The sequence below is a fragment of the Ciconia boyciana genome, unplaced genomic scaffold (assembly GCF_034638445.1).
Source record: "Ciconia boyciana unplaced genomic scaffold, ASM3463844v1 HiC_scaffold_39, whole genome shotgun sequence".
In the NCBI taxonomy this organism is placed as follows: domain Eukaryota; kingdom Metazoa; phylum Chordata; class Aves; order Ciconiiformes; family Ciconiidae; genus Ciconia; species Ciconia boyciana.
In genome coordinates, this window is record NW_027328407.1 from 96987 (window position 1) to 111086 (window position 14100).

Here is a 14100-nt window from a genome sequence, read left to right on the forward strand (position 1 = left end):
GTGACAGAGCAGCCTGTCCCACGCTGCTGCATGCAGAAATAAGTTTCTCTGAGTCATCAGTTTCCCCCTGGAACTAGAGAGTTGTGCCTTTGCTCTTCTGCAGGGATGATCCATGCCTCTAGAGAGCCTTTCCCCAGGGGACTGTGTCTGTGCTGGCCTGATCGGATGCTTCTGCCCCCTTGCCATGCTCCCTGCAGGGCCCCAAGCTGGTGGTGCTGCTCTGCAGAGCCAGCAGGCTGTGGTGCATGAGAGCTACGGGGAGAGAGTCCCAGGAAGATCCCTGCTGATCATCACCATCTCCAGGGGCACTGGCACCCACAAGTGAACGCTCAGACCAGGTCTCCTTCCCTAACACATCGCCCCATGCCCTCCTGCCCTCAGCCCATGCAGAACCCAAACACAGCAGCACAGCCTCATGGGGGCAATTTCTTCATTCTGTTCCTGACGTCAGCTTTGGAAGAAGACCACAACCTATAAATACAGGCACTGAGAAAATCCCTTTTATGACAGAGATGTGACACGGGAGGCCAGCTGTGCCACTGTGACGGACACATCTGCAGTGACCTCTGGGTCAGACAGACTGGGTTCATGACTCTGGAGGAATGGAATAAATGCAGACGTTTCTGGAGAAACAGAATTATCGCAGATCAATGCCCAAAACACATGAGGTTCCCCAGATAGGCTGGAAATCACTTGTGAGGAGACACGGGCAGCTTATTGCTGCTGAAAGACTACTGACTGAATCAGCTTCTTCAGGGCATCCTTGAGCTCCTGGTTCCTCATGCTGTAGATGAGGGGGTTCACTGCTGGAGGCAGCACTGAGTACAGCACTGCCACCAACAGATCCAGGGATGGGGAAGAGATGGAGGGGGGCTTCAGGTAGGCAACCATGGCAGTTGTGATAAACAGGGAAACCACAGCCAGGTGAGGGAGGCACGTGGAAAGGGCTTTGTGCCGTCCCTGCTGAGAGGGGATCCTCAACACAGCCCTGAAGATCTGCACATAGGACAGCACAATGAAAACAAAACACCCAAAAGCTAAAGAAAAACTAACCACGAGAAGGCCAACTTCCCTGAGGTAGGAACGTGAGCAGGAGAGCTTGAGAATCTGGGGGATTTCACAGAAGAACTGGTCCAGGGCATTGCCTTTGCAGAGGGGTAATGAAAGGGTACTGGTAGTGTGAAGGAGAGAATTGAGAAAAGCACTGCCCCAGGCAGCTGCTGCCATGTGGATGCAAGCTCTGCTGCCCAGGAGGGTACCATAGTGCAGGGGTTGGCAGATGGCAATGTAGCGGTCATAGGCCATGACGGTGAGAAGACAATATTCTGCAACTACCAAGAAGGCAACCAGAAAAACCTGGGCAGCACATCCTGCGTAGGAGATGGCCTTTATGTCCCACAGGGAATTGGCCATGGATTTGAGGACAGTAGTGGAGATGGAGCCCAGGTCAATGAGGGAGAGGTTGAGGAGGAAGAAGTACATGGGGGTGTGGAGGCGGTGGTTGCAGCCTATGGCAGTGATGATGAGGCCGTTGCCCAGGAGGGCAGTCAGGTAGATGCCCAGGAAGAGCCAGAAGTGCAAGAGCTGCAGGTCCCGAGTGTCTGCGAAGGCCAGGAGGAGGAACTGGGTGATGGAGCTGCTGTTGGACATTTGCTCTCTGTGGGCATGAGGACCTGTCCTTAGAGAAGGAGTCAATGAAGAGTTAGGGGAGAATCCTCTGAGGAAAATCAAAGCCTTTCCCCTAGACCCTCACCCTGATACACCCTGCCCCCCCACACCATTCCTCATCTAGGAGACCTTCCTTCAGCTCTCTGCCTGGAGCTCTGGCGGTGCTGGTGAGTGTGCCCTGAGGAGAAGGGCCCCTGCCCGCTGGCTGCTGAGGAGTCAGCCCTGCTCTGCAGCAGGGAGTTCATGGAACAGTGTGGGCAGGGGCCAGACCTGGTGTTCAACTTTGTCACATGAAACTGCTCCTAATGCAGAAGGGCCTGTCAGCATCTGCACTCCCAGTGCTAAGGAACCAGGAAGGCAGAAGGCACTTTGGGAGGTTTTATGGTTTTTTCAAGCTCCGTGCATCTCACCTGGGGAGTAGTCTTGGATGTCAGAAAGCCTCAGCATTTCTGCTGCACTCAGGGATTACCGAGCAAGTCCTGTGAAGCAAGAGGATTGCCTGTGGCTTAGTGCAGAGTGAGGGGAGCTGCTCTGTCCCTCCGTCTTGTTCTGAGGTGCCCTAGGCTTGCACCTTCATGAGATGGAGGGCGATCACTCTCTTACTTTACCCTGAAAAACAACCAGACACTACTGAGAGCAGAGGGACCCACCACAGACCACAAAATGTCTCACCCTTTCTCAAGGTCTCAGCACCCCACTTCTAGCCAAGGACACACATGGCTCATTTCACCAACCCAGCAGCATTTCCTCAGTTGTAGTATCTCTGCACTTCTCCATGGGACTTTCAGATAAAACAGAGGTGCTCTGCACAGGTTTGCATCCTGGAGGGCAGCTCACAGCTTGGAAGGACACCCCAGGGAGACAGCCAATAATCCTATGTCGGCATCTCAGTAACAGAAAACTGAATTGTTCCCCAGCCCCACAGGCTGCATTGCCCAACGCCCACAGGTGAGAGGAAAGCTGGGACACCTTTTTCCACGGACACATCCCTGCATGAAGGGACCCACAAGATCTGTGTGGGACTCTGCACCTGAAACTCCCATCCCCAGCGAGTCTGACAGCAAGAACAAGATAAATTTAAAAGAGAGAAGTGGAGAAACAAGGCAAAGTCCAGTGAGGGTCTGGCTAAGAGAGGCCAGGGGAGAGGCAGCCAGGCACTCAGGGCAGCGTTACCCTTACCCAGCTGTGCACAACACCTCCCAGACAGCGATCATGCCGGACAGTTGCCCTCAGCCCGATTGCTGGTCAGTGGGAAATGGGCCCGTGGCAGGAGGGAGGGATGCCCTTCGCCTCTTCTGCTGGTCTGCTGGACAGAGAGGTGACTCCCAGCCTAGACCCCATGGCCGTGAGGGCTGAGGGCTGTGCTGGGTGGGAGAGGAGAGATGAAGGGGGTTGCTCGGGGAAGGCATCTGCACTGCAGGGCTGGCCGGGAGGTGCCCATATCTCCCCTGCCACAGGGTTTCCATAAGCAGTTCCCTCCCTTCCTGCCCATCTCTGCTGCCTGGAGCTGTCCCAGCTGGGAGCTGTTTCTCTGGGCCCATGTCTCTTCCCTGCCAGTGCTCACAGAGCCCAGCCCAGCCCCTGTGTGCCCGGCTCTGCCCTGCAGCCACGCTGTGTGTGCAGGGGCTACAGAAGAGGTCATACAAACCCTGATGAACCTGGAAAGGTGCTGCTGGTGCTATCTGTAGGCTGGCAGGGGAGGAAGGCACTTGCTGAGGCTCCTAGTAAACCTCAGGGTGACAGTGTAGAAGCCTCATCCCCTTCTCTAAGCTGCACGGCTGTGTTTCCATCCAACCCAGCTGAGCCAGAGAAAAGTGGAAGCACAGAGTCAGGAAAGCACAGACTCAAGCAGGAAACCCCTGCCATGACCGTCCTCATGAAAAGTCCCCTCAGAAATGCTCTGGGCATGATCTGGAGCTGTGAGCAGCCCTGACCCACGCAGCAGAAGGATCCTGCCCTGCCGGGGGTCGCTCCTTCCACCCACAGCTTCTCCCCACAGTGCTGTGGGGAGCTCCCCGGGCAGGCTGAGTGCTGACCCTGGCAGGCGGCTGAATCCCTGCCCCAGCACGCACCCTGATCTGAAGAACAGCCCTGGACAGCCCTGGCTGCACACCCGGCTTCACACCCCTGCGGTCCTTCCTGGAAGAAGGCAGCCGTCATGTCTTCTGCCTCTGACAGTGTGGAACAAAAACCACATGAGGATGTTCTTCTCCTCCACAGCAGAGAAGTTGTGAGAGCTCTCCTGAAAGATCCCAGAGGCTGTGGGATGTGCCAGCTTTTGGAGATCTCTCCAGGAACGGCAGCTGCATTGCCCTGCAGCCACAGACTTACCATGTCGAGGGCTGTGAAGGTTATTCTCCAAGTGAGCTCTCCTCTGTCCTCCCTCTCCCAACTGCCTTTAAGGTCTCTCTCACTTCCCTCACCTCCCCTCTGCACCTGCAGGCAGTGCCCTCAGCCCTGCTGCCCTTTGCAGAGGAGCTGCTCCTGGGCAGAGCTGTCTCTCTGCAGCGCTGCCCGCTTGCCATGAGCTCCCTCCATCCCAGGAGCCCAGCCCAGCTCAGCAGCAGAGGACCAGCCCAAGGCAGCACTTTCTCTGCTTCCCCCTCCCCTCCACTCCCAGCTCCCTCGAGGTGTCCCGGGGTCTCCAGGGCTGACAGCTCCTGAAAGGCAGCAGGGTCAGTCTTGGGGAACACGGTTGGAAGCAGACTGAAGTCATCACTGACTGTCCCTCTCTAAACACTAGACGGACTGATTCCTGCAGCGGGAATTGCTCTACCAGGGTGTGCGGATCTGCAGGAGGTGTCAATGTTCCCCTCTGGAAACCCCTATTCCTGTCCCATTGTCAGGCAGGGCACATAGGCAGTGACAGGCAGGGGATCCTTTTCACCTGTGCAGGGCAGGGATTGAGCCAAGGACCATGTAGGCATCTCAGCTCTCATCAGTATTCCTGGAGGTTGGAGGGGGATTCGGCTTCTCCAGTACACCCCACAGACCCACAGGAGGTGGGATTCCTCTTGCCTTAACTCAGCTGCACAAAATCCATGTGAGCTCCTTATCTAAGCTGCATTGTCTATAGTGGAGACAGAGGTCAGGAGGGAGCTTGTCCGATGCAAACACCTCGTGGCATTTGAGGTGCCAGAGGTGGTTCAGGACATGTGCAGGAGACTGCAAGATCTAATGGAGCAATTCTGAGAGACAGGGCAGTGTCTGGGCACCTTGTCTTGGAGGCTGGTGGGGAATCCCTTTGGCCAACTGAAATGATAGAAGATGATCACCATTAGGACAACCAAACCTGTACCTGCTGAGGATGTTTACGGCAGCCGATAGAGGTATTCACCCGACCAAATGCAGTCAGGTGCCACAGGGGGAGCTCAGTCTGCCTGTCTCTTCTCCATCAGTTGTATTTCCTGCATCTCCACAAAGTGGAACCGAAGGTTTATCATGGACATCCCTACATTGCCTACCCTGTTCCAGGGCAGCTGCTCAACCTAACGGCCAAATGCAGGCCTGTAGGGCTCCCTCAGATGCCAAAGCTGCCCAGCACAACTGGAGGGTACAGCTGGCTGGGCAGTGCAGGACCTCCAGGACAGCTCTCCCCATTCAGGGCTGGTCCATAACAGACACCCCAGGGCATCTCAGGTACATTTGGTGTGTGGGGGCAAGAGACTGAATGCCACCACTGCAGTGAGACAAGGTCTGTCCCATGTCTGTCCAGTAGCCGCAGGCAGTGCATCAATATGAAGCACATCACAGCAGGGGCTCCACTCGTTTGCCAACACTTCCAAATGCTGCTGATTCTTCTTACCCCCATCCTTTATTCAGCCCCTTGATGATGCAATCCAGGAACAGGTGAATGATTTTCACAGTGTGCCCGGACAACAGCATGTCCATAGCAAAGGACGTTTTCAGCAGCAACTTGTCCTTCCTGAAGATCAGCTTCACCTCTACCACAGCTTCTACTGGCTGCAGAGACACTGCAGACAGCAAAGTCCTCTCCTGCCAGGATTGTACAGTCCAAACATGTTTTCCTCTGGCACTGGGGAACACAGTGTGTGCGCTCTTTATGGGCACATCATTTCATCCTTACATTGCCATCTGCCATCCACTCCAGCATGCCTCTGCTCTGAAGGAAAGGCTTTGCTTGCAGAGGATCTTGGGCACAAGACCTGTGATAACACTCAGGCTGGCCCTGGTGGCACCAAGCTGAGGTGCTGCAGCCCACATGCGCACCAATGGCCTCAGCCTGGAGCACAGACAGGAGGGGCTGGAGCCCCGTGTGCTGTCACAGAGCTGTGACATTGATATAAGACCTGCTGAGGTGTGGTGGGACAGGTCAGAAACCTTGAGGTGCTGCAATGGATGGATACAGGCTCTTCAGAAAAGACAGGTGGTGCAGATCAGGAGGGGGAGGCCCTCAGTGTGAGGGAGCTGCCTGGGTGTATGGAGGTCCTCTATGGGATGGGCAGCAGATTGGGTGAGCTCTTGTGGGGGAGGGTCACAGGAGAGATCAGGGAGGGACACATGCTGGTAGGAAATAAGTACCTGGAGTCAGGTGAGGAAGAGGACAAAGTCTTGTTGAAGCAATTTGGGGAAGGCCAGTTCAATGACCCCACACCATCCCTGGGGACTTTAATCGCCCTGACCTCATGCGAAGGGGAAACTGCAGGGTGCAAACAGTCCCAGAGGTTTCTGCAAGTTCCTGGGGCCAGCTTCTTAGCACAGCTGCCATGTGTGCCCACATAGGTGATGCTCACCTGGATCTGGTACTTGCAAACAGGGAGAAGTGGATCAGGGATGTGAAGTCCAGTGTCAGCCTGAGCTGAGCTATGCTGTGGGTGTTCTGCTGTCCAGCCACAGCCATGGGCACAGCCAGGCCTGGCCATGGACCTTGCTGACTCTGACTCACAGGCTGGCTTCCCAGCTTGATCCTTTCTGGGCGCACAGTGGCACAACACCCTGTCCCTCCAAGTGCCAGACTCCGGCCGATACACAAAGGCCCAGCACAGCCCTGTCACTGTAGTGCCTGTACAGCCGGGCCCTGGAGGTGCTCACCATGCCGGGGCCAAAGGTGGGCAGCTGGAGGGGGGTCCCTTGAACTCTTTCAAACAATCAAGTTTTGTGGCAAAATTAACTTGAATTAGACCTGTGAAATTCAGCCCTATGCAGACTGAAAAAGTGGTAATGACCTCCTTTCTCCTTCTTCTTCCTTTCTTCCCATCACTTGGTCAGATTTGGGAGGAGACCAAATTAAAGGTGGTGATGCTTCTGGGTGCCAAGGACTGAAAGCGGGGAGGTGCATGTGCAAAACGGTCTGAAAGTTTGGCTAGTTCTAAGCTGTTCTCTTCGGATCCTATCTCTGAAGCCTTAAATCTGCAGCAGAGAACCTCTCTTTCAGCAATTCAGTTGAGATTCCCCAAGTTCGAGGCTTTGCTTTGATTCTTTTGACACACAAAAGCACTGCCTGGCTCAGGAGCTATGGCAGGGCATGGAAAGAAGAATCATGCTTCTCTGCACCTGCTGTGGGTTAACCCCGGTGGGCAGCTCAGCCCCACTGTCATGGTCTAATGCCGGTAGGCAGCTAAGCCCCACACAGCCGCTCGCTCACTCCCCCACAGTGGGATGGGGAGAGAACTGGTAGAGTGAAAATGAGAAAACCCGTGGTTTGAGATAAAGAGATGTTAATTGGTAAAGCAAAAGCTGTGTGTGCAGGCCAAGCAAAGTAAGGAATTCCTTCACTACCTCCCATTGGCAGGCAGGGGTTGAGCCATTTCCAGGAAAGCAGGGCTCCATCACACGTAATGGTTACTTGGGAAGACAAATGTCATAACCTCGAAAATACCTCCTCCCCCCACTTTCTCCTTTCTCCAGTTCTTATTGCTGAGCATGATTTCATACGGTATGGGATATCCCTTTGGTCTGTTGGGGTCAGCTGTCTTGGCTGTGTCCCTCCCCAACTTTTTGCCCACTCCCAGCCTACTCGCTGGCGGGGCAGAGTGAGAAATAGTAAGGGCTTTACACTGTGTAAGCACTGCTCAGCAATCGCTAAGACATCATCGTGTTATCAAGGCTGTTTTCATCACAAATCCAAAACATACTACCATACGAGCTGCTATGGTTAAATTAACTCTACCCCAACCAAAACCAGTACAGGACCAAAAGGTGAGGTGTTCCCAATGCTGGAAGGGTGGGTGGGAAAGGGACTGCTGGGGGTCTCCAGCCGCACCTCCTGCCAAAGGTTTACCACGGAGACCAAACCCGTGGTCAGGTTGGTGGCACTTTTTAGAGCTGAGACCTGAAAACCTCCAAGGATGGGGATCAGAATTAAATCATCTGTACTCCATCTATTTCTCACAATGCTCATCAGGATGGGCAGGTGCAATAGGGGAGATGTTTTGTTTTTAGCCAAAGAAGGCCAAGGGACAGATCGCAGTTAGTGAAAAGGCAAAAAGGAAAGCCAAATTTTGATGTGGAGTACACTGACCCAACAGCATTACCTGCATTTCCAGTCTCTGAAGACTGGTCCTGTGGAGGAGGGATCCTGGAAGCTCTGAGCTCCCTTCATCTGCCCTGCGTTTCAGCATGTAAAATGAAGTGAACCTAGTAGAAACGTGGGGTTTGATTCTCTTCAGAGCCTAAAGCACCACATGGGTCAGGAGACTGGCCAGGACACGTAAAGAGGAATCACGCTTCTCTGGACAAAAGCTGAGGTGTTTCCAGGAATCTCAGGTGGCATGGCATACCGATTCCTGGGTTCAAGGACCTGGCAACTGCTTTGTCTCCATTTCTGTAATGCTGGCCTCCCACCAAAGGGTGGGGTATCACCAACCCCAGGGTCAAGCTGGCTGTGACTCTGTGGAGCTGAAACCTGAAATCCTCCAAAGACGGAGATCACAGAGAGTCTCTGGGTGTCCTGCTGCAGTGCAGCACCACCCTCCCAGTCCGCTTTTCCGAAGGCCCAGTGTGAAGCTCCCAGGAGGCACTTTGTGGCTGTGGCCTCTGCCAGACCCTCTGCCACTGCAGACGAGTTTGGTTCCGCCACCTCTCCAGGGAGGTGTCGCCTGCTTTAGCCTGCCCTGGGCCTCCCCTTCAGCAGACTAAGGAGGCCCAACTGCCTCCGCCTCTCCACACAGCTCATGTGCTTTAGGCCCCTAAGTCCATCATGACGGACTTCCTCTGGACCTTCTCCAGTTTCTGCAGCCTCCTTTCAAAGTGGGAAACCCACTGGCTCACATGGCATCCATCACAACTCCCACGCCCCTCTCCCCAGGGCATTCCTCAGCCAGTCGGGTCCCAGCCGGTCCTGATGCACGAGGTTCTTCTGCCCCCAGTGCAGACCTTGCCCCATTTGTAAAATGTAAACTGCAGGAGGTTTCTGTTGGCCCAATCCACAAGTGCATCCCTCTTAACTGAATCCAGGTCCCTCTAGACTGAAACTCCAACACGTCAGCATTGAAGGTTTGTGAGCCAGTGCCTGAAACAAGATAACAATGTGGGGAATTGCAGGACACTACAGGTAAAGAAAGAAAACTATGGCTTTAATGGAATTGCTGCCCAAGGTGGAAAATGCCACAGAAATGACCTCAGAAATACCATAAGAAGGTCCAAAACAAGAAATGCATGGCCAGTGGGGTAGGATGTTCTTTCTGGAGGGTATTACAGCTGTAACAGAGAAGATCTTGGGTAGGGGGAAATAAGAAGAGAAGCAAAGGCAGTGGTCAGGGTCCTTCGGGGGGACCTGTGAACCAGCCCTGCACTTGATGGGAATTAATTCTGTGATCAGGGAGAATGCGAGAGCTTTCCCTAATCTGAAAACATGAAGAGGAAGGAAGGACAGCATCATTCAGGCTGGAAGGGACCTCCGGAGGTATCTCGACCAACCTCCTGCTCAAAGCAGGGTCCTACCAGATTGCTCAGGGCTTTATTTGAACATGTTGTGGTCACTTTCTGGGATAGAGCCGGTGCACACAACCTGGGAAACAGCTTCCAGTGTTAGACTAGACTCATGTTGGAAAGGTTTCTGCCTCTATGTAGCTTGATCCTCTCTTGTTTCAGCCCATTGCCTCTTGTCCTTGTGTCTTGTGTCACGGACATGAGCCTGACACGGTCTTTCCTGGAAAGAGTGGCATGCTGCTACATGTTTTGGCCAAGATCTTCCTTTCTCCGGGCTGGACAAGCCCAGCTCCCTCAGCCTTTCCTCACAGGCAAAGTGCTCCAGCCCCTGACCATCTTGGGGGCCCTTTGCTAAACCTGCTCCAGCTTGCTGACATCTTTCCTGGAGTGGGATCTGAAATCTGGACGCAGTAACCTGGATAATCCCTTCCCTCGATCGCCTGGCCGTGCTCCTGGTCATACAGCCCAGGACCCTGCTGGCCTCCCTTGCTGCCAGGGCACACGGCTGCCTCCTGTCCAGCTCCCTGCCCACCAAGACCTTTCCCACAGGGCTGCTCCCAGCCAGGCAGCTCCCAGCCTGTGCCATCACCACAGTGAGTCCCCTGCACGGGCAGAAACTGCCATTTGCCCTTGCTGCATTTCCTGAGGTTCCTGCCAACACGTGCTCTCCTGCTTCTTGACCCCTTTCTCTGAGCACAGAGGCCTGGGAGACCTTTTCAGTAAAGACTCAGGCACAGAAGGCATTGAGTGCCTCAGCCCCAGCATCAGTGTCTGCTGTGATTAAATCATCCTCCTCAGTCAGCAGCAGCCCTGCATTTCCCTTGTTCAGCCTTGCTTTCTAACACAGAAATCAAATTCTTCTTTTTGCTCTTGACTTTCCTTGCAACCACCAAATCCACGTGAGCTTTGCTTTTTCTTCAAACGTGCCTCCACAACAAAGGCAACATAGAGAAATTCCTCCTTTGTAGCCTGTCCTTGCTGTCACCTCCTGGCAGATGCTTCATGGCCCCTGTTAGAACCCTCTCCTTGTGCTGGCCCAGCCCCATTGCCCCACACATGGTCCCACAGCCCCACTGTGCAGGCACAGCATGGGGAAAGGTACAGTCAGGCATGGGGAAAGTTCCCGCCATTATGATCCCAAGGACAGACCTCAGTTCAATGTCCCCTCCGTAACCCCAACAAAGCATAACCCCAACCATCACTTTTGCAGCCTCCTCCAGTACCCGACCCTTTCCCAGCCACAGCTATGTCCTGCATGAGATGTTACAGACAGCCCTTCTACGGGGCCTGGTGGGGTCTGGGCCAGGAGAGAGGCCGGGCAGGGCTGGCTGTTCCCCTGATACTGGCACTGAGTCCAGCAGCAGGATGGAGTTGGCTTTGAAGCAAGACTCGCCCGTACACCTGGGCTGAGCAGCCAGTGCTGGACATGGCTGGTGAGAGAGGCGGGCGGGTGATGAAGGTCCTGGGCCACCTTCCCAGTCTCTCCATGCCACTGAGAGTACAGACCGGCATCCTCTCTCCTGCACCCGCATGTCTTTGATCCCTTTCACGAGCCCTTGTTCTGCACCACCAACCCCCCGGGTGTGAGTGTTCCCCCTGCATGTTCATGCAGTACAAGCTGTACACTGGTGTTTTTCTCTCCCAGCAACTTGCCAGCCCAGTCCAGCACCTCGTCAGCTCTCCCCACCTCCACTGCCCCTCGCTAGCCCAGCCCAGCACAGCAGCCCAGCCTGGCCCCATGGAATTGCCCACCGCAGGGTGCTGCAGAGCTCTGGGCACTCAACCCACAGCCACAGCCCCTCGGAAGGGCACAGCAGCTTCTGGGGGCAGAGTCGGGGGTCAGCCTCCCCATCAGCCCCAGGGCTGCGGCCAGCCCTGGCATGAAGAGATGGAGGCCAGCATCTCCCTGTGTCTGCTGGCCTAGTCTCAAAGAGATCCTTATTGCCCAGTTCTAGCAGCCCCCCTGTGCCAGTCCCTCTCCCGAGCACAAGACTCCTGACCCGGGGGCTCTCTCCTGCTGCACCAGTGACAGAACAGCCTGCCCAAACTGGTGCATGCAGAAATAGGTCTGCTCTTCTCCAGGGATGTCATCTCGGGCATGGCCCCAAGCTGATGGTGCTGCTCTGCCAGGCAGTGGTTCCCAAAAGCCACAGAGACACAGTCCCAGGTAGATTCCTGTTGATCATTCACAATGTCCATTGGCACCGGGCACCCACACGTGAAGGCTCAGCCCAGGCCCGTTCCCTAAAACATCTCCTCATGCCCTCCTGCCCTGAGCCCAGGGACAACCCCAGCATAGCAGCATGCTCACAGGGGCTATTTCTTCAGCCTGTTATTGACCTCCGCTTTGGAAGAAGAGCACAGCCTCCAGACACCAGCACTGAAGAAATACATTTTATTACAAACATGTGACACAGGAGCCCACCTATATTGTCGTGCCAGAAAAATGTACAAAGACCTCTGGCTCAGACAGGTTCATGCCCGTGAGGAAGTGCAGTGGATGTAGGCATTCCTGGACAAACAGGATTATCACAGATAAAATGCCCAAAGCACAGGAGGCCCCAGAGATGAACTGGAAATCACTTCTGCAAAGACACGAGCAGCTTATAGCTGCTGAGAGACAACTGATTGAATCACCTTCTTCAGTGCATCTTTGAGCTCCTGGTTCCTCATGCTGTAGATGAGGGGGTTCACTGCTGGAGGAACCACTGAGTATAGCACAGCCGCCACCAGATCCAGGGATGTGGAGGAGATGGAGGGAGGCTTCAGGTAGGCAAAAAAAGAGGTGCTGACAAACAGGGAGACCACAGCCAGGTGAGGGAGGCACGTGGAAAAGGCTTTGTGTCGTCTCCACTCAGAGACCATTCTCAGCACAGCCCTGAAAATCTGCACATAGGACAGCACAATGAAAACAAAACACCCCAATGCTAAACAGGCACTAACCACAATAAGCCCAACTTCCCTGAGGTAGGCGTCTGAGCAGGAGAGTTTGAGGAGTTGGGGGATTTCACAGAAGAACTGGTCCAGGGCATTGCCCTTGCAGAGGGGTATTGAAAATACATTGGCCGTGTGCAGCACTGCATAGAGGAAACCAGTGCCCCAGGCAGCTGCTGCCATGTGGACACAAGCTCTGCTGCCCAGGAGGGTCCCATAGTGCAGGGGTTTGCAGATGGCAACGTAGCGGTCATAGGCCATGATGGTGAGCATGGAATACTCAGCAGAGATCAAGAAGAGAAAGAAAAAAACCTGTCCTGCACATTCCGTAGAGGAGATACTTCTGGTGTCCCACAGGGAATTGGCCATGGATTTGGGGACAGTGGTGGAGATGGAGCCCAGGTCAATGAGGGAGAGGTTGAGGAGGAAGAAGTACATGGGGGTGTGGAGGTGGTGGTCGCAGGCTATGGCCGTGATGATGAGGCCGTTGCCCAGGAGGGCAGCCAGGTAGATGCCCAGGAAGAGCCAGAAGTGCAAGAGCTGCAGCTCCCGCGTGTCTGCAAATGCCAGAAGGAGGAACTGGGTGATGGAGCTGCTGTTGGACATCTGCTGCCTCTCGGTGTGGAGCACTGAACAAGGAGGAAAAGACAGTGACAAATTAGGGGAGACTTCTCTAAGAAAATCAAAGCCATTTCTCATACACCCTCCCCCTGCTACACACAGCCTCTTTTCCTTGTCTAGGAGACCTTCCTCTGCTCCAAGGCTGCATCCCTGGTTGGTACTGGCTGAATGTGCCATGAGGAGCAGGGCCTCTGCCCGCTGGCTGCCAAGGAGTCAGCCCTGCTCTGTAGCAGTGATTTCGTGGGAACAGTGCGGTTAGGGGCCAGTCCTGGTGTTCAACCTTGTCAGGTGAAAGCACTCCTAACGCAGAAGGGCCTGTCAGCATCTGCACTCCCAGTGCTAAGGAACCAGGATGGTAGAATGAAGTTTGAGAGCTCTGGGTTTTTTTACAGCTCCCTCCCACCTGACGTGGGGAGTGGTGTTGGATGACAGAAAGCCTCAGCATTTTGTGCTCAGGAAGAGCAGAGTGAGTCCTGTGAGGCAAGAGGATTGCCTGTGGCTTAATGCAGAGTGAAGGGAGCTGGTCTGTCCCTCCATCTTGTTCCCAGCTGTCTGGGCTTGCAGCTTTCTGAGATGGAGGTTGATCACATTCCGATGTTATCGTGAAAAGCCACCAGACACTGCTGAGATTGGAGGGATCCACTGCAGACCACTAAATATCTCACCCTTTCTCAAGGTCTCAGCACCCCACTTCTAGCCAAGGACACACATGGCTCATTTCACCAGCCCAAGAGCATTTCCTCCATTGGAACACCTCTGTGCTTCTAGGTGGGGTTTTTAGACAAAACCAAGGAGCTATGGGGACAGCTTTGCATTCTGGAGGGAAGCTCACAGCTTGGAAGGAAACCTGAGGGAAGTAGCCAATTCTCCTTCTGATGGTATTTCAGTAAGTAACACTCAGCTCATAAGCCAGCCCCACAGACTGCATTGATCAGATCTCCACATGTGCTACAAAAACTGGGACACTTGTTCCCATGGCCACACCTG

The 14100-nt window shown here is 54.4% G+C and overlaps 2 protein-coding genes across 2 annotated transcripts; both read right to left on the reverse strand.

The window, feature by feature from the left end:
* Positions 1-714: 714 nt before the first annotated feature.
* LOC140645857 (olfactory receptor 14C36-like) lies at positions 715-1650 on the reverse strand. Its single transcript, XM_072849320.1, has one exon. It carries the CDS (start codon positions 1648-1650, stop codon positions 715-717), a length of 936 nt encoding a protein of 311 aa, XP_072705421.1.
* Positions 1651-12162: 10512 nt separating this feature from the next.
* LOC140645845 (olfactory receptor 14C36-like) lies at positions 12163-13191 on the reverse strand. Its single transcript, XM_072849310.1, has one exon. The coding sequence runs from the start codon at positions 13189-13191 to the stop codon at positions 12163-12165; it is 1029 nt and encodes a 342-aa protein (XP_072705411.1).
* Positions 13192-14100: the final 909 nt, after the last annotated feature.